Here is a 19,186-nt window from a genome sequence, read left to right as displayed (position 1 = left end):
ATTCCAAAACCCCAAATGAACTCTCCGTAACTTTGGTTATGTTTAGGCAGGACTTTCCTCAGGTTAAGGTCATGCAACATTCACATAGCACCGTCAGTCACTCAGCTCCAATAACTCCAGTTTGCGCATTTTTTTTTTTTTTTTCAGAGCAATGGGCTTTCGGAAAAGTGGGCTGACTAATTGGGGTTTCGGATTACTGGGCTGTTGGACGAATGACGTGGCACCTTATTCAGGAGTTGTCACTGTTTAAGCTCCGTTCATGCATATCCAGCCAGTTCTGCAGAATATTGCAATGATATGGGATACAGATTGTATCATGACTCATGTATCAGGGTATGTGTTGTTTCACGTCCTTCCCAAAACCTAGCCCTACACACACACACACACACACACACACACACACACACACACACACACACATTCTCATACCTGTCCTACTGGCATGAATCAACTTGAGCTGATGCCTCTTGTTTTTTGTTGTTTTGTTTTTCCTCTTAAATTGTTGAACAGATGAGCTTTTGTAGTGTCACGTAACAAACGGGTTTCTGTGGAACTGATTTCATCACTGATTCTTGGCACCGAGGAGGAAACAACTCTCCTTCCCTTGATTTTTATCATTGGCTTAAATGTCAAGTCAGTGTGCGTGTATGTGTGTCTCCATGTGTTAGCAGCTTACAGGCCGCCGAATGCATTTTAAGTGCATTTGTAAAGTGTGTGTGTGTGTGTGTGTGTGTGTGTTTGCCCGACACCTGTCCTACTTCAGCTGCACAACCTGTCCGCCATGATATCAAACACCCGCGCACTCCCTCCCTGTCTTTTTCGTCTGCCCTTCACTCCTCACTCTGTCTGTCTCTGTCAGCATCTGATGTCTATCAGTCTCACGTCTCTCTGCTCCGCTCGGGGCCGTAAGAGCAGCTCGCAATCACCCACTTTCAACTCTGGTGACAGACAGTCCGCAGGTAGAGCTTAATGCAGATAAAGGCATGGACCAGGCAGAATCTGCAAAACAGATTACCACAAGCACAGCTCAAAGCAAGGTGAAATATTTGCTACTGAATGGACAGGATGAGGATTTGTTTAGCGTTGGCTTGTTTTATTGTATATTTCATTTCATTTTTGAAACTTTGACACATTCATGTATGGTTGAATTAATGTTTATTTAAGACCTCCCACATGTGCTCACAAAAGGGTGTGTGTGTGACTGAACACGCACCCTCTGTGATAAAAAGCGTATTGTTTTAGCGCCTGCCATTTTTCTACTGAGTTGACATTATCACAACTTTGTGTAGCATTCTTCCCTTTCACTCTGTGTTTTTCTAAGGTCTAGTCATAGTTTTGTGTGTGTGTCAGTGTGATCTCATTTCCCGGTGCCACCTACATAGGGGTGGTGTCCAGTAGATCCACAAAGGGACTTATTATCACAAGGAAAACTATAATTTGGGGCCCTGCAGGGTGTCATTAAGTGTGGATTTATGAGGTGCACTGCAGCAAAATGGTGTCGTGGTGTCATCACAATAATAACTTCATCTGCTGTGCGCTTTCAAAGTTCCTGCAAAGTTCCTGCATGGTGGCATTTTATTTGTCAGTGGTGTTTCACCGAACCTGCTGCTTCTGTGAAATGACCCATGAAATGAGCTGACAGTGATTCTACTTTCCCAGGAACTCGAGTCATATGTTACACATGTTTTTATTTGATTTGGTAAATCATTTTGTTCATTTTTTGTATTGTTTGAAATTACATTTTTGTCCCCCACCATTGAAGATCAGAGAAATGATTATGGATTGGGCTTCATTTGTTCGTCGGTCCATATGATTTCTGAGCCTCTGGTGGCCTGTTTTGGACAAAACATGGGAGGGAATGATGGATTTTGACACTGGCCATTTTGTCTGTAAATCTGATCGGCCCGCCACAGCGCCACCAACAGGCCAACAAGCGTCCTGAGCTCCATGCTCAGCAGCTCGGACACTGCTGGGTCAAATTTGGTTAACCTCTGGGGATTGAAGAATTTTAACATTTTCATCCAATATCTGCAAAATGAAAATGATTGGTCCACCACAGCGCCACCAACTGGGCAAAAAGGCCTAAAGCTTGTAATGTCTCAGACACCTCAGACCACACATATAAAAACAAAAAACAAAATCCAGGGTGACTTTAACCAATTGTACTTGCCAATTACCTAAATTAGGATTAATTTAGGTAAGTATATAAGTATTAATGTTGGTATTTCAGGCAATATGCTTATTACTTATGTGCTTTTTACTTGAAGCTTGATGTAGAAATATCTTACAATATGTGATCATGGCTGCCATTATACAGCAGGGGGTCACTTGACTTTTTTGCTGTGTTCCTGTTTGCTTGTCTGATGCTGATTTTGATGTTTCATTAATGTTGAAATTTTCTATGAAATTAATTATGTTCTCTTATCTTTCATGCAGATTAATCACGTTGCTCATATATTTCCTTTCTGTCCCTGCTTCTCTGTCAGGTGTTGTGAGTGCAGTGCATCACTGTCGCACTGGTACTATGAAAAAGATGGCCGGCTCTTCTGCAAGAAGGACTACTGGGCCAAATTTGGGGAGCTGTGCCACGGCTGCAACGACCCCATCACTACCGGCCTCATCATGGTAAGACGATCCCTCTGCGGGGCTCAGAAGCCTCTCATCTCTCCGCGCCTCCTTATCTCTTTGTTTGCAGACAAACCTAGAGTTACAGCTCAGAGCTGTCTCCTTTACAGCATGCACATACATACATACAGGAGTCCACACACACACACACACGCGCGCGCGCGCACCCTAGTCAATACATTTCCAGCTTCACTTCTCTGTCTATGTAAACATGCATAGGATCTGTTCCAGACCTGTAACTGACCCTGATGTCTTTTGTAGTTTTGTCAGATTGTCTTACAGACCACCAGCGAAAGCCTCGAGCTGCTGTTGTGATACAGGAAATCAGAGAGGGACAGGTGCAGGAGAGATCACGGTGCTGGAGAGCTGATAAACAATCAGCTTAGCCTCCACTGACAAGTGGTGTTGCATTATAGAATGGAATGGATACCAGGATCAATGGAGACTTTGTGTGTATCTGTTGATTAGTGAAGGTATCATGCACTTTGACAGCTGACGGAAAAGGAAATATATAATAGGACCATATAATGCTGTTATAATGTGGCTTCATGTGTTTGATATTCAGAGTCTCTTATGAGGCAGTTCTAAGTTCAATTTGAACAGTAACTGAGCTTCTCAAACCTGTCTGGACGCTTTAAGAGGAGCATACCTATTTTCCCGGTGCCCATGATCCCAGGGTGCCAGTTCCCAGTGTCAAAAGTTGCCAAGATCCTTTGTGTCCAGGGTCCTTCGTTCCCCAGGTCAATAATCTGTTAACACACGTTAACTCTGACCGTAACAATAACCACCACATGGGACCCTGGGAACGTGGATGCAGGAGTGGCTCCTGCTTGAAGTCCGTGTTTGTTTAGAGGCCTTCAAGGCAAAATGAGTAGGATTTGTCTGTTGTTGCCTCCAACCTGTCCAACAGAAAACAGGCCAACTTCCTCAACTTCATCCTCTCCTTCGCAAAACAAGAAAATCCAGGCAGATACACACCGCAGATACACACACCGTCACACATGGGTCATAAGTGATGATTGAGAGGAATTATTGTTCTATGAGTCTATGCATTGTTTTTTTTAGTAAATTCCTACTCATTCATTTAATCACTGCTGCAGTCTTTAGGGCTTCACAGGCCCCCAGTTTATAGAAGACAAAAACGACACCTGAGCCCTCATAGCAGGCAAGAATAATCCTCTGAAAATAAGCCCAGTAACCAAACAGAGGGGAGAAGGAAGAAGTCTTGGGAGGAATCACAGAGAGGCAAGGCTCTCAGTGTGTGCTCACAGCCATGTGATGGAGCAAGCTGTTTGACTAAATTGGGAGGTATATCTAATAATGTGGCCCGTGTGAATAGGCCCTATCAGTGTTCAGTAGTCCAGAGTAGTGTAATCTGTGATACTGCAGCCTGGCAGTGAGTTGAGTGCATGTTCTTCCCTGCTCACTCACCACTGGTACACTTTACTGAGGTATTTTTGGTATTACTTGTTAGTTGTGTTCACAGCACCCACTGAGGTAAAATTAGAATTATCAGCCATGGCAGCCAGTGATATGAAAGGCATGCCAAGTGTATTTGGAAATATGTAGGGCTTGCGTTGTGGAAAGCTGCCCGCCTTTCTGCTTTGCATGAAGCTCGCATGTCAGGGAAATCGAGTTCCACGGAGAACACTAATCAGCTCGTTGCATTTTAGCAGGTGTCATCGTAAGCTAGACGTTAAAGTGCTCACATGTGCCGTTTGAAGTGGGATTTAACTTAAATGAGTGGCGTTTGTGTGTCAGTTGCAGGCAATGGGGAATTTTGTATTTCCTAAGTGTACCATCATGGACACATGCATGCACTGCTACAGGGAAGCCAGGTAGCCAAAATGGAAATAGATCTTTTTGTATTGCAAATTAGGCCAGGTGACCAGGAAAGAGATGGAGAGTCTCCACTATGTTCAAATAATCCATTCCTTGTTTTATTATATTACAAGTTAGCTTTGCAATTCTGATTCCCTTATCAGTTGTAATGTCTTTTAGTTTCTACCTTGAGTCTAAACACCAAGACATTGTTTTACGTCCTCTATTGCCCACCATTGTGACGCTTTTCACTTAAATATCTTAGATAACGTCTTTCGGTTCAGTTCATTACCAAGACGAGCTATTTAAGCTCTGGAGTCACTCAAGGGCAAGTTATGAGAAATTAACATTGTTATAGTGCAGCACAAGTACTTATAACCTTGGCTGATATCAACATAATAGCAACTCCTCCTTATCTGTACACCATTGTGATTTGACCAGCGTGTGTGTGTGTATGTGTGTGTGTGTGTGTGTGTGTGTGAATGGAGCATCTCCTTTATTTCTTCTATCTCTCCCAGCAGGGAACTTTTATTTCTTTGCATTCCCCGTTTGCCCTTAGAGAATGAAAAGAGTCTATTACCTAAAGTGGATGAGAATGTCATTGTAACCTCTTTCATTACCTCCGCGCTTCATTGTATTCTTTGTATCCTACTCAGTCAAGGCTTTTTATTGCCGACCTTGACCTAGCCTCACAACAGCCTCGCTGACCTTCTCTGCTGTACTGCACCACTCAGTGACTCAGGCTCTGCAACCAGCACTGTAGCCCTGTAATTGTACCCTGAAGAGGGAGTGTTGTTTCCAGTGAGATAGTATAATGTAACCATGAAACATTTACATTTTAGCTTTAATCTGAGGCGTAATATCTGTACTTTTAGATTATTTCAGTGAGAGCAAACGTGCTACTTGTGGGTGGCAAACAAAATCCCATTTTTGAGGTAATGATTTGTCTTTGCTGTCATTCCTTGTTTTACGTTACACGTTTTCTAAAACAATATGCGGCTCATTTAGAGTCCTCTAAAACTGAAATTAGGTTACAGTAAAAACCTGGGTCGCTTGGACGTACTGTCTGTGCTCATGCAGCTTTTCCTCTTGGGCACATATTGGAGCAAAAAGCCTCTTGCGGGTCATGTGTCATGGCCAGTTTGATGGTATCTGTCAGAAGTTATTCATGTCTGTGTCGCTCTCTGCAGGCCTCGCATCTATCACTGTGAGTGTGTGTGTGTCATTTACACTTCATCCATACAGCTTGCCCTCTGCAGTGCAATCTTGGTAATGAACCAGACATGGAGGCATATAGGAGACTCTAAAGTGAATTAGCTGGAGAGAAAGAAGCCCCAGATCTCCTCTGCTCTCTCCTCCTCCCTCCTCTCTTCATTGCTCTTCTTACAGTGCACAGACACTGATGGACTGTCTCTGCAGTCACACTTTAGACAGTTTGAGAGGGGTCAGCCAGTCACGTTGCATTGCCAAGACGCTCAGACCCAATTGAATTACGGTACAGACGGGCAGACCAAGGTCGGCTTCCTGTGTCCATGTCCCTGTTGTATCTGCCACATGCAGGAAGGACGTGGGACGTGCAGCGTCCTCGACACCTGTCCAGTTTTAGCAGGGTGTCACACTCTGATACGTCAGCCCCGCAGATGCCACAGCACCTGAAAGAGCTGAGCGCAGTGAAAGCACAGCAAGCTGGGTGATGCAGTGATGAGTCACAGTCTGCGGACTGAAATGTTGAATTCGTTAGGTCAACCAGAGAGGAGAAGCACAATAAATGAGTAAGGGGAACAGTTAATCCATTCATGATTATCTCTCACATGCCAGGGGAGTTTGTCAGTGCTGGCACACTGATGTGCACTACAGTGGAAGCCTTGCTATGTTGTTCTTTCATGTTTTGTAACAATGTTTATCTCGTATATCTCAATATCATCTGGGATTTTAGCTATTGTAATATTGTGATATGGCATGAATGATTTCATTTCTTGGTTCTAAAGGGTTATTAGACTGTTCTAGTTTTTTTTATTATTTACCTGTGCTTGCTTGGACATCATATCCACATTACTAATTATTGTTTATCAACACTATCTTGAGAAAATATCTTACGCAGGCACGAATTTTCATCCCTAAAATAGTATCACAAAATTGATTTCAAGATATTCTGTCAAAGATATCTTGTTATTTGTATTGGTCCTTATCGTCCAGCCCTTTTATGATATTATCATCATAGTGATGGACCAAAATGATATGTGCACAGTATATACAGCCTAAACAATACAGTATAATGTTGAGGCCATCATGATATATCCTTGATAACTGACTTTCGAATGTGCAGGAAGCCTCTGAAGTAAAGGAAGTATCATGCAGGTCCGGTTTGTGTATGCAGGCGTTAGCTAGTGTATCTGAATGTGTGTATTCAGCTTCTGCAGTCTCAGTCTGTAGCCTCTCTTCTCATCAGCATCTCCAGCCTCGAATCATCTAGCACTAATTCAGGTAGAGGGGCTTACTCGATTATTTACTATCCTTACTGTGTCTGATTTATGTCCTGGACACTGAGTCAACGCCTTAAATTGAATTCTGTCTCCTCTCATCCCTCCATCCATCCCCCCTGCTGACTGACACATCCTCGATACCTCCATCCGTCTGCACATTCAGTTTAGATTCAGTCAGCTTTTCTTCAGGGCTGTAATGGGCCCAGGGTCCGACAGTGAAGACTGGCCGATGGCTTGGGCACCAGCGGACTGGCTGCTGCCCAAAATGAAGTTTCCCGTCTTTCTGTCTCTTACCCAGCAGATAAATCTTTGCCTCTCTGTTCTGCCATTGGCCTGCCCCCTGCTCTCCTGTACTCTCTCTGACTAATCAAATGAGACCTCAGCTCAGAGATGGTGAAAGTTGTTTGCATTTTCCTTGCGTTTAAAATAATGAATCAGTTCCATACTTTTCATTTCTCAGTGATTTCAATAAAGCTAGCCAATCTTTTTTCAATGGCACTGAAAAAAACACAAACACACAGCCAGTGAATGAGCCAGAAACACCAAACTGTGAACTGACAATCCATCGTCGGGTCCCAGTAATATTTTGGCAGCGTTCATCATGTTACTGCTGGTTACATTTGTAGAAAATCTATCAGTAATGCAACATTGGCTCATTCATGAAAACAGTCAGTATATTCAGGTCCAATTTATAGTTTAAAAAATGTTCAGGTGTTGAAAGTTAAATATTTCAGATATGTTGACAGTTCTGTTCAATTCTTTTTGTAACCTGTTTTTTACTCTCGCTGTTCAGTTATCTTACATTATTACATTGCTTCACTCTATTCAAGAGTAGTTATTTTTTTACCCTAAAACAATGACAATACACAATGGACAAGCAGAACTGATCCTCGATTGGCCAAGCAAGTTGAACTTTGAATTGAACCATTGGGGCTTTCCCTATGTTTTCATTTCAAAATTGTTACAAGAAGTATTCAAACCGTAGGTGCTGAAATGAAAGAATTTCCCATAAACCACGAGCCAGTCCTCATGACTTTTTGAGATATCTGGCATCATAATCAGCTTGTACCAGCTCTGAAAACCCAAACATCATGTCCTTGGAAGTTGTGTCAAAAAGTGTCGGATCAGTCTGTCATAACTTTGACTCACGACACACAGATGTGCTTCAACAATGGCAGCGTTGAAACACTCTTCCCACCATCCCAAACACTAAGTTCTTTTCATTTGTGAAAAGGCACTTCTATGAATCAACACTCTATAATCCCTCCCCACGCTCTTTGGTAATCCCTCATTGACCTTGTGTGTTGTTTTAAATTGTGTAATGGCTGTCTAAAACTTCATTTAGAGAAGTTAGGCTGGACCACAAGAGCAAGTCCTCTTTTCTTAGGGCCGCATTAAACAAGTAGGAAGTGAACGCTTAACTAAAAGGGGATTAAAAACAAAGAAATAAATTAAACGTGGACTTCACCAGGCAATACTAGGTCTCATATGAGTACAGTATGAACACAGCCAGATGAGAGTGTAACCTGAATTGGTGAAGAGGAGCTACAGGGTTGTAATTTGATGGTTTCTTTAAGTTTTGAAAGCTAACATGACTTTAAGTCTTCCTTGTTAAGGTTTTTTCCATTGCTATTCCACATGCATGTATCCAGTAGCTGTACTACATGTGGTTTTGTGAGCAATCCAACAGAGAGACAACAGGATTAGGAGCTCATATACAAGTGACAAATGCCTGCTTGACTTAACCTGGTGCTTACAGTGTAAGCTGAATATAAGTGATGTTCTGTTTATGGAACAATCTTAAGCAATGGACGTATTTTTCTGTGTTGTGATGAGACTGGTTGGCCACTAAACCAGTGGAAAGTCCCACTTCTGCATTATACTTCAGCAGCTCCCACGGGTGTGAGATAGCACATTGTTCAGGTGGGAGTCTGCCAGCAGTTGCTTGTGTGCATGTCTGATCATTGTTTTGTCTTCAGTTTGTGTGAAGGCAGAGCAAACAAGCGTGCAGTCAGTGTTTCGCAAGATACTGTAGCTACTCAGATTTTATCATGTTTCTGTTTGTCCTTGGAGTTTTTCTCAGCAGCAGGATCAGATGTTGGTGATGTCATCACCAACACACAGGCCGCTCCTCGGGGTTTCTAGGGAAAGGTGGCAGCAGGGTGACCATGTGAGGTGTTGAGTTGTGCTGTAGAAGGGGAGATTTAACCTCGTGAACATCCTGGGATGCGTTGACCTGGGCGTAACACAATGCTCTTTCACAGTGTCTCTCCTAACATTGGCTCATAGAAATTATTTTGCATATTCAATTTTGCAATACTCTGTGGATCGCTAAAGGGAAAGTTCTCCTTCCACTTCCCCCGGTCAGTTCAGGGACAGACCCAGAGCGGCATCTCCTCAGCCGGTAGGGACCCAGTGCCTTGCTCCAGGACACTTCGACAGGATGGGTGCCTGCTCATGTACAGCTCTGAACAGTATCTTCCAAAAGACAAACAATCTGAAATACCCTATAGGATGGAAGGTCCTTTTCTCCTCTTTGGTATATAAAAAAATTATTTTAAAGTACTGGAAGGATACACAGGCCCTATCACTACAAGAATGGAAGGGACTAATGGAATATTATTTAAACATAGAAAAATCAATGCATGAAGATCGGAACAAAAGGCAGCAATTTAGTAAAGTATGGCAGGACATCTATGAAGCCTTGTAAACATATTGGCTAAAGAATAAAGACTGGATTTGATGACTAAAGAACAGGAACCAAGTGTGTGTGGAAGTATGTGTGTAATTGTGTATGTGTGTCTGGGGAAGGGTGAATGGTATACGTGGAGGTGTGGAAATGAATGGTATGTGGATGAGTGGAAGTGTGAAGAGTATGGGGATGGGTATATGTATGGGCTGACCTATGGGATAGGAACGTACTTCCGTTAAGTGGGTAAATGTGTGTGTGTGTGTAGGGGTATGAGTATGAGGGTGACTGTGAGTGTGATCTAAGACCCTGTGGAGTAGAGGAATACAGTATACAGTATGCTGGTATTTGTATCATCTCTCGATGAAAACAAGAAAAATAATTATTAAAAAAAAAAAAGAAACAAAAAAGGATGGGTGCCTGCTCATCATTCTTGCCAACCCCCCCATACTTATTTCAAATTTCAAAGTCTGCCCATCTACTATATGGCCATAAACTTTCACTGCTGTTTCTGAATGGTCAGCAAAATACGTTACACCTAAAATTCAATCTGCAGTTCTCACTTCCAAAAATTTCTGTCTTCAGTGAACACAATGTTAGGCAGACTGCTTTTGTTCTTGCTGAGTCTGACATTCAGACAAATGCATTTTTACCTGTCAAAGGCAAAACAGTGTCATTTGTAGAGCTACAGTAAATGAAATCACACAAACAAAGACCTTTGAGACACAACTGACAAAAATGTGGAAGAAGCCAATAACTTTTCAGTAGCCTGTGCCCCCAACCATTTCCTTTATCCTTGTGAAAATTTCCCTTCTTTTGGACTGTCAAGGTTGACAAGTATTGCTGTCTTGGGGGAGAGTACCTGGGCTTTCACTTTGAAGGGTGTTATTCATGTTCATGGTGCCAAACTCGAACTGAGTCAGTGCAGTTCCTGTAAATGTTTGAGTTATATTGAAACGTCTCAGGACTGACAAAAACAAGACTTAGCTTCTGACCCTCCCTCTAGAAACTGATTTCAACAGCTTTGCCTGTTGTAGTTTATTTTTGGTATTTTCCAGGCGTGGGAACCCCCTGTCAGAAATCTTTGGCAGTATATTTTTACCAAGCTTTTCTCAATTCCTTCTTAAAGGACATCAGCATCTGAATAGTGAACTGCCTCCAAGGCGTCTTTGGAGGCTGTTAAGTTTCGCATCCTGATTGTCAGTTACAGGGAAATGGGACTGTGGTTTTGATTTAGCCACTTAGCAGTCTTGCTGCTCCGCTCAATACCTCATGGTCAGGTATCATTTAAGGTTGTACTGTACCACTTTTTCAGTGCTGATAGTAATTATCCTACTGAGTCCTCAGCTTACAGGGAACAAATTACACTCAACCACTTAAACACTGCTAAAAACTACTACTTGCAATGTGTGTTGCATTCCTGGTTATATCTTTTTGGGTGGTGTATTCTTTTTGTATTCCCATGGATAACTGGTCACACATAAATGGTATCTGTCCTTCAGAATCTAAGAGGAAAGGCTTCTTTATAGAGTCATCATCCATTGCAATCCATGGTAAAAGAAATAGAAATGCCCATTTCTCCATCGACTTTAGTCTTGATAGACCATAAATGCAGTGCTGCTGCAAGACATGGTGCATTTTGAGTAAAAGAAGCCACTCTCAAGCATGATTTTTCTCTTTTTTTTTTTCTTTTTTTTTTTTTTTTTTTTTAGTGAGGGAAATAATGCTCTTCTTCATCCTGTCGCTGTCTCCTCCAAAACACATTTAACCCTCGGCTGAATGGAACAAATTCAGCTCAAGCTCCACAGAAGATGTCAAAGGCATTCTGGGAAATGTAGCTAATCAATAACTGAAGTAGAAGTGGACAGGCTGATGGAAAGTGGATACAACAAAAATAGAAATTGCAACACTTCATCACAAAATAACTCCAGGAGTGCACTGGACATCACATAATAATATTGAGCAATGGGAGAGTATTCAAGGGCGGCATGTTCTTGTACATGTTCAGAGACTACCAACCAGCAAGAGCAATCAATAACAGCTAATTATAAAGTCAGACAATCTGCTCATTTTGCTGTAAAATGTTACACACGTCTCTTGGGGGAATTCTCTGTTATCGACAAGCATTTAACTGAGCTGATACCTGATTTCAGTGTTGTATTAATGTATTTCCGACTGCTGCACTTTGTAGCCTGGTTTTAAATACACAATCTGCCCTTTAACAGCAATTTAAAGTCCACTGCTGGACTTGCAGGCTGTTGTGTCATTTGCTTGTTAATCTCCTGCATGACTTGCTCTCCTGCCTTGTCTGTGTGTCTGTGTTTCATCGCCACCATCCAGTTACTAATGCAACTCCCATAACTCCTAACTCAATCAGGGCTTTTGCCTGCCAGCCGTCTCTCCCTGCTGTCTGTCTCTCTGGCTCCAGTATAAAAAGCAACAGGCAGTGCAGGGAGTGCATCTGACTGACTATTAATATCTGCCCACTCCCACAGCCCCTCTGGCTTATAGAATTGAAGGAGTAGACATTATAGTGGAGAAGACACTTGAGCCACATTAGATACATGAAGGAAAGGAGACAGGAAGGACAAGAAAGGGAGGCAGAGAGCAAGAGAGGGGAGAGATAACAGAGGAGTGACTTAGCAGGAAGGACAAAAGTGGGAAGGGACAGTGTGCAAGGGAGGGATGAAGGACAGGGCTAATAAGTAAGCCGGATATTATTAATAAAGATCACACAAGCCCGCCAGATGTCCTAATTTACACTCCAGGCCAACGCTGCATGATTACAATCTGCACACAGCACCTAAATGAAAGACGTTGTGCTAACATTACACCCATGGTACATGTGTCTTACACATGTGGCTCTCATGGATGTTTGGTGAGCTCTTACAGGTCTTGGTGTGTTGTGGGGCTGGCCGATGTCCACTGAATTGGTGCATGACGATGTTGTGTGTGTGTGTGTGTGTGTGTGGTGGGGGGTTGCTGTTATGGACTACTCCTATAACATGTGCCATACCAAATTGGTGTGTCAGTGTAAATTGTCTAAAATTCTGAGTCTTGTCCTTTTACTTCTTTTTACTGTTCTTGTCATCTGTAGTGGTTATTTGCATAAAAGCACACGATTCCAATGTTTGGGAGATAAATTATTGTATTTTTATTTATATATTTGTTGTGGTTTAAAAAAAAACAAAAAAACTTGACATTAGTAGTTTTAATTATGTATCATAAGCTACTGGTTAAAATTAGTGTAAGGAAGTTACAGAGATCATGTTTCCCTCTCTAATATCTATTTTATATATTGCGGTGGGAACAATCAACAAATTTCTCTTTCTAACAGCTGTATTTACTCAAGTTTCTCAATTACATTTGAATGCATCATGGTAACGTCATAATTTACCTTCGCCCAAGTCTCATTTTTACTGAATAGAGCTTGAACGCCTCAATATGTGACTCGATGCAAGGTAACGATAACGAGGAGCCGACAGCAGAGTTTGAAATGGCTTAATGGTCGATGGCCCTCAGTAGATGTTGTTGGCGCTGGTTGTATATTATGAATTGTAGTTCATAATATACATATTTACACATGCACTAACATGTGGCAGGAAACTCAGCATTAGATGTTGTTGTTGTTGTTTTTTTGTTTTCGTGGGCGTGACATCAGAGGGCTCAGCCCTCAACAGCTTCTGCTCCGTGTGTCTGTGTGAACTGACTTGTTTTCCACAGACGCAGGAGACGCTGCACTCAGACAAGTTACTCAGTCGGATAAACAAATATTTTCCAGTCCACTGTGAAAGAGCACATGATTATCTACATCATTTCACAGGATTTTCAGTTTAAAACCTTCAAAAGCTACTTCTTACAGGGCCTGAATTTAGCTTGAAGAAGAAATTTTATGAAACTGAATTATTCATAATGGGCAGCCATGGTTGGCTTTCATGCAGAGGACAAATTTCATGTTTATATCCACTTAAAGTAATTTCAATTTGGAATGTAACGGGGCCATGCAATCAAGTGATCATCACAGAGAGCATAATTTATTCTATCTGCTACAGGGACAGCAGTTTTTTTTTCTATTTGCCTCTGTTTCACCCCTATAAGTTTATATTGCTGACCTACTAAATTTTACTTTTAAATTAAACAAATGAAAAAAAAAACAAACAAACTGAATAGTAACATCAACAGAGCCAATGATCAACAACGCACCCTTACACTCCCCTGTGGGAGCTTGTTCACTGTGCTCGTTGTCACTTGTTTTGAAATGTGATTTCTGATCAGCCGTGACTTTACCCTGCTTGGAAAGTGGGGGGGAAAGGAGTGGGGGGAGGGGCGGGTGGGCAGGGGCGGGTGGGCAGACGGGACACGAGGAGGAGAGGGGGGAGCAGGAGGGGTGGGGAATTTTCGAAAGACACCAAGACGGAGCAGCCGGCAGGCGCGTGTGCTTGGGTGGGCGGGGCCAAACAGGAAACGATGAGGTCATACTAAAAATGAGCGAGAGAGAGAAAGAGGAAGGGAGGCGGGGGGAGCGTGGAGCAGTGACATCGCTTCAGAGATGAGCTCAGCTGCAAAGGCGTGGGCTGCCCTCTCTCTCTCTCTCTCTCTCTCTCTCTCTCTCTCTCACTCACTCACTCTCTCTCTCTCTCTCTGTCATACTCCCTCCCACCCTCCCGCGGCATCTCTCTCTCCCCGGCTTGGCCGCTGCCAGTGTTTTGTTGTGACAGCGGGGTTGCCTCAGTAGAATGCACTAGAGCAGCACAGAAAGCGGCCGGCTCTTGCTGACATGGTGGGAGATTTGTTTTTCTGGAGCTTCTGCTGTCTCAGGCTGTGGAAAAGGGACAAGAAGGTAAGATGTGGGTTATTAGGACTTGTGTTTGTGTGTGTGTGTGTGTGTGACAGACCCGGGTGGGAAGCAGCGAGCCGGTGAGGAGGCTGGCGTCTCAAGTGGCTGGTGAGAGCGTTTACCGGCTTGCTGCTTACACTCACTGCATCTTTCTCTACTTAATACTGAAAACATAAACCTAGTAATGTGTTGTGTGTGTCAGCGTATCAGTGCGTTGCCAAGTACAGTAATTACAGATCTGCTCTTCTCCTTCTGTAAGGCGCCCTAGATTTTTTTTCTTGCCTCTTCATGTCATTAAAAAGTGATGAGCCATCGCTTATGTGCTATTATTAGAGCGTATTCAGTCCCAGATACAAGTAGAATTGAAGTCGGACGGTTTGTTTAGACATGGATCGCAGTTGTCATCTAACTGTGGTGCTGCACAGTGTTGTGTACCACTCACATACAAACAGTTGACACTAAATAGTCGGTTCTTTTCAGCCCAGCTGGATGCCAGGCTTTCAGATAAGAGGAAGGATGGGGGGGAAAGAGGCTGGGTCCATTAGCAGCATTTCTGAAGCGGAGGCCTGTACTGTATATGCTGTGGTACTGCACTGTACTGTGTGTGGCAGAAGGGGGGTTTCCACTGAGCAAGCATCAATGTGGGCCACTGTTTATTGGCCTTCGCTTTCTGTCTCTCAGCCTAATTGTGTTTGCCCTGGCTCTCAAAGAGTTCCACATAAACTAGAGGCGAAATGACATCTAGCCTAGTCAGGAAACCTTTGTGGGTGATTTGCATTTAAGATTTAGTCTCTATCTGTCTCCTTATGTCCTATAACAGGATTACGTCTTTATCTGTCATTACATCTTCTCATTACAATCCTGTTTGGCTCCCAAAAGCCACAGCATGGTCTGGTGGGATTGTGCAGTTGGGGTTGTACAGAGTGTTTTTTTTTTTCCTCATTTATTGAAGCTTTCGGTGTCTAAGCCCCCCAGCAAATGTTTTGGAATTCCACCCTGTACATTTTTGGCGTCTGACCTAGAATTGATTCTCTCTTTGGGGAGTATCAGGTACCTGATGCACGTGTTTCTGATACCGCTGTAGTGACATGTTGATTCTGCAAGCCTGAACTTGAGCTTTGTCGTTGTGGGAGCCCTTGGGGTGAAGTTCGCTCCATCAAACAGGAGGTTAAGCAGAGCCAGATCTCCTGTGATTTGGCTCAGCCATTTGGAAGCGTCTCCTGCAGCAGCTCCTTCATCACATCGAGGTGTCGATGATGTGAGGTCATTGTTCCACGTTTAGTCGCAGCTCGTTGAAGTCAGAGGACACTGGCTGGTGTTTACACCGGGCTCGCTGATGTAAGGGGTCAGGCAGCATGTGGAGTTCACACTGAGGCCCCTGGCTCTTGGTGCACCGCAGATAAACACACATAGCCACAGATGCATTCACATGCACTCACAAATGTGCACACACATACACAAATGTATTCACATATGGTCCATATTAGCCATATCACTGCTGTCATTTGGTGTAGAATATATTTCAGTTAAAACAGTGGGAACTTCATGCTGTGCAAACCCACAAATGAGGTTAGCAATAGTGCAAATGATCCTTGTAATTTCATTGTAGAAAAACTAAATTTCAGTTGAGGTTCCCACATTTGAATTTAATTACAATTTTTTTTTTATCATACAGATTATAGTTTACATTTGAGAACTGAGATGTTATCATGCGCAGACCCCAGGAAACAACCCCAAAGGAAGATGAAAAGGAAACTAGATGTAACCACACAGTTCTTCTTAACTATGAGTCAGTGATAGCGGAGAATCCATGACTGGTCATCAACATGTTGTTGAGATGTTTAGTGACCATGACTGCAGACAGTAATACACTGTCATAAATTCCCTAGTTGGTCTAAAATTATCCATTTACAGTCCACAGCCAACCTGAGGATACACACATGCAGGCTAACACACACACACACACACACACACACTATCATATAGAGGTGCAGACTCCAAATTTCCAAATTCAGCCCATTCATTAGAACAAATAAACCTCAAGTGCAGCACAATTGAACTTGATTCTTTCCTCATTCATACACAGCAGAATTAACACTTCATGAGTGTGAAAGCATTTTTTTTTTTGCTTGCACTTTGGTTGTTGAGAAGGAAAAAATGATGTAGAAAAAAAAATGTGGAATCAATGAAAAAAAAAAAGTAAAATGCAGATTTTACAAGAAAAGTGCATAGGCCTTATTCCATATTCATACAAGCATACGCCCCTGATTCGTTTTGTAATTATGTTACTAAATTATAAGTGAAAATGGTGGAGCCTCATTAATTCTGGCTTATTTGTAGAAAACAGGGCTAGAACAAATGATTATTTTTAATTGATTACTTTGATGATTGTTCTAAAGATTACTGAGCATTACCAGTACTTCCCCTGCCCTTTATCCAACATTAGCTTCGATTAGCGCTGTGCTATTTGTTCAAAGTGCTGCACAGCTACAGCCACATCATTAGATTTGATAAAGACAGTTTCTTAACATGCCATAAAAAAATATAGCATCGTGGACTGCAGTTGCATCATTTAAACCATGAAACAGCTATATCAGTGTGACAGATTTACAGTGTGATGCTCTGTCATCTTCCTCACTCGGAGGTTTGATGTCCAGATGTCAGAGCAGAGACATCAATGCAGCCAGAGTAAAGGCTGATTTATTCTTCTGCGTCAAAACTGTCACCATGGACAGCCGGAACAAATGGTGTAGTTCTGCATTAGTAAGTCTGTGCGTACATCGCTAACATGCTAGATTGCAGTTTGAAGTTTTCATTAAAACCTTGATAAAAGCACCAGATATAATCGCATCTACAGCGATTGTACAGTCGGTCACATTTAATAGTGTCCAAACGATGTTTTGAGGTATTTTTCACAATGAATTGGGTGAAATCTAACAATCTTTATAATTTCGGGACAAAATCTTGCATATGTTTGTGTTCATGTTTCCAAACCTCCTCAGCTCGTGTTTTCTTCTACCAGCTCCTATGTCGTCTGTACTATGAGTAAAAATCACCTGACGCTCGTCAAAAAAAGTACCAAGAGTCCAAGTTGACCAATCACAGTTCATGTGAGGGTCACATCAACATCAGCAGCAACACTTTGACACTGACATGTAAAGTGGCCTTGAGACCAAAAGTACATGGATCTCACCTTCAAAATAAAAGCGCAAGATTAATGTTTTTGTACCGGAGTGCCAATTCTGTTGCCGTTACAAACAGTTGTGTCACAGTGGAGCCGGGCCACCACTGCTCAGGGGATGTAGGGAAAATGTGCACAGAGGGAATCTTTTTATTTGTTCTCTTTCTTTTTTTTTTTTTATTCTACTCTTTAGTGAGTTTCATATTTCCCTGTGCCATCAAAAGCACTCTGGCTCACTGTCATCTTTTTGAGGTCAGGCTAACCATGCGACCGAGAGCCTCCGGTTACCCACGGTAACTGAGCGGCACACTGTTTCCAGATGCCTGCTCGGGTGCGGCATCTTGACCCTTCACCCTTGCTCTTGGATCCTGTTGACCCCCCCTCCCTCTCCCGCTGCCCCACGGGGAAACATGTGCTCATGATTTGGTTTGTTGTCACTAAAGAGGAGCAGGAGGCCACATGACCGGCTAACACACACACACATACACACACACACACACACACACACACACACACACACACACACACACTTAGTGCAGGTATAAACACAGAACAGCATGAGCATACACACTGTGCAGAGCTTGGTGCACACAACTACACATAATATAGACAGAGTGAAATGGTTTCCACACGTAGGCGTCACTTCACACACACTTCACACACACACTGCCTCTAACGTCAAGCAAAGATGAAAAGAGGAACCAGTGGGGCATAAATGCATGCCGTGTTTCAGTCTGTTTGGAGCCTCTTTTGGAAACAGTTGGTCAAGCTGTCAGGTGGTTTCTTACCACACAGCATGTTGGTGTTTATTTGGGCCAGTCACTACAATAGAAATGAGAGGTGAGTCACATCGTTAGTCATATGGCACCGTGTTTTTTTTCCTCGCTCTATATTGGTTTTTACACTTTGAGGAATGTCCTGGGTGTCTGCACAGCAGTTGTTGCTGGTCAGATGTGACACTAGATGGGGGTGTGTGTGTGTGCACCTGTTTTTTTTTTTTTTTTTATGTGTGTGTGTGTGTGTGTGTGTGTATCAGTGTGTCAAGGAAATGGCAGCCACAGTGTTATGTTGTGCAGTGTCTCACCGTGTCTTCATCTCCGTCCAGCTGTCCTTTCTTCCTGTCTTCTCCATTTGTTGGGTTTCACACCTGGGTAGCACACACACACACACACACACACACACACACACTAGGAAACAGCTGTAGCAGAAGAAAATGAAAATAATTAAAATATCTATTATAATTCAGTAAAACACAATTTCCTAAAATACAAATACAGAAATAAATGTTGTGGGCTGTCATGCAGGACGTTGTGGTTATATGATAGATGCCTTCGGCGACCTTTCTACATGACAGTAAAACTTAGTAAAACAAAAACACTTTTGATGCCTACAACCCGCTTTAGAATGACAGAGACAGGACAAAACTCATAATAAATCACAACCATCCCACTTCTAAAAGTAGAATGGAAAAACTCTAACATGATATTAGTTTTTACTGTCTGAGTAAACACAGAGTCCTGGGTTTGAATCTGGATCTGGACCTTTTTGGC

General features: G+C 42.6%; 1 protein-coding gene across 3 annotated transcripts in view; it reads left to right on the top strand.

Moving 5' to 3' along the window:
• limk1a (LIM domain kinase 1a) overlaps positions 1 to 19,186 on the top strand; it is a 67,067-nt gene that overhangs the window by 28,638 nt on the left and 19,243 nt on the right. For 2 of the 3 annotated variants that reach the window (XM_030067226.1, XM_030067228.1), the window contains one exon: positions 2,487 to 2,625. In XM_030067226.1, coding sequence (XP_029923086.1) covers positions 2,487 to 2,625 — 139 coding nt within the window. Of the gene's footprint in view, positions 1 to 2,486; positions 2,626 to 14,301; positions 14,459 to 19,186 lie in introns of those variants that run through there. The other variant, XM_030067229.1, reaches the window with a different exon arrangement.

Source organism: Myripristis murdjan, chromosome 13 (genome assembly GCF_902150065.1).
Source record: "Myripristis murdjan chromosome 13, fMyrMur1.1, whole genome shotgun sequence".
In the NCBI taxonomy this organism is placed as follows: domain Eukaryota; kingdom Metazoa; phylum Chordata; class Actinopteri; order Holocentriformes; family Holocentridae; genus Myripristis; species Myripristis murdjan.
This window is presented reverse-complemented; position numbering and strand designations above follow the sequence as displayed.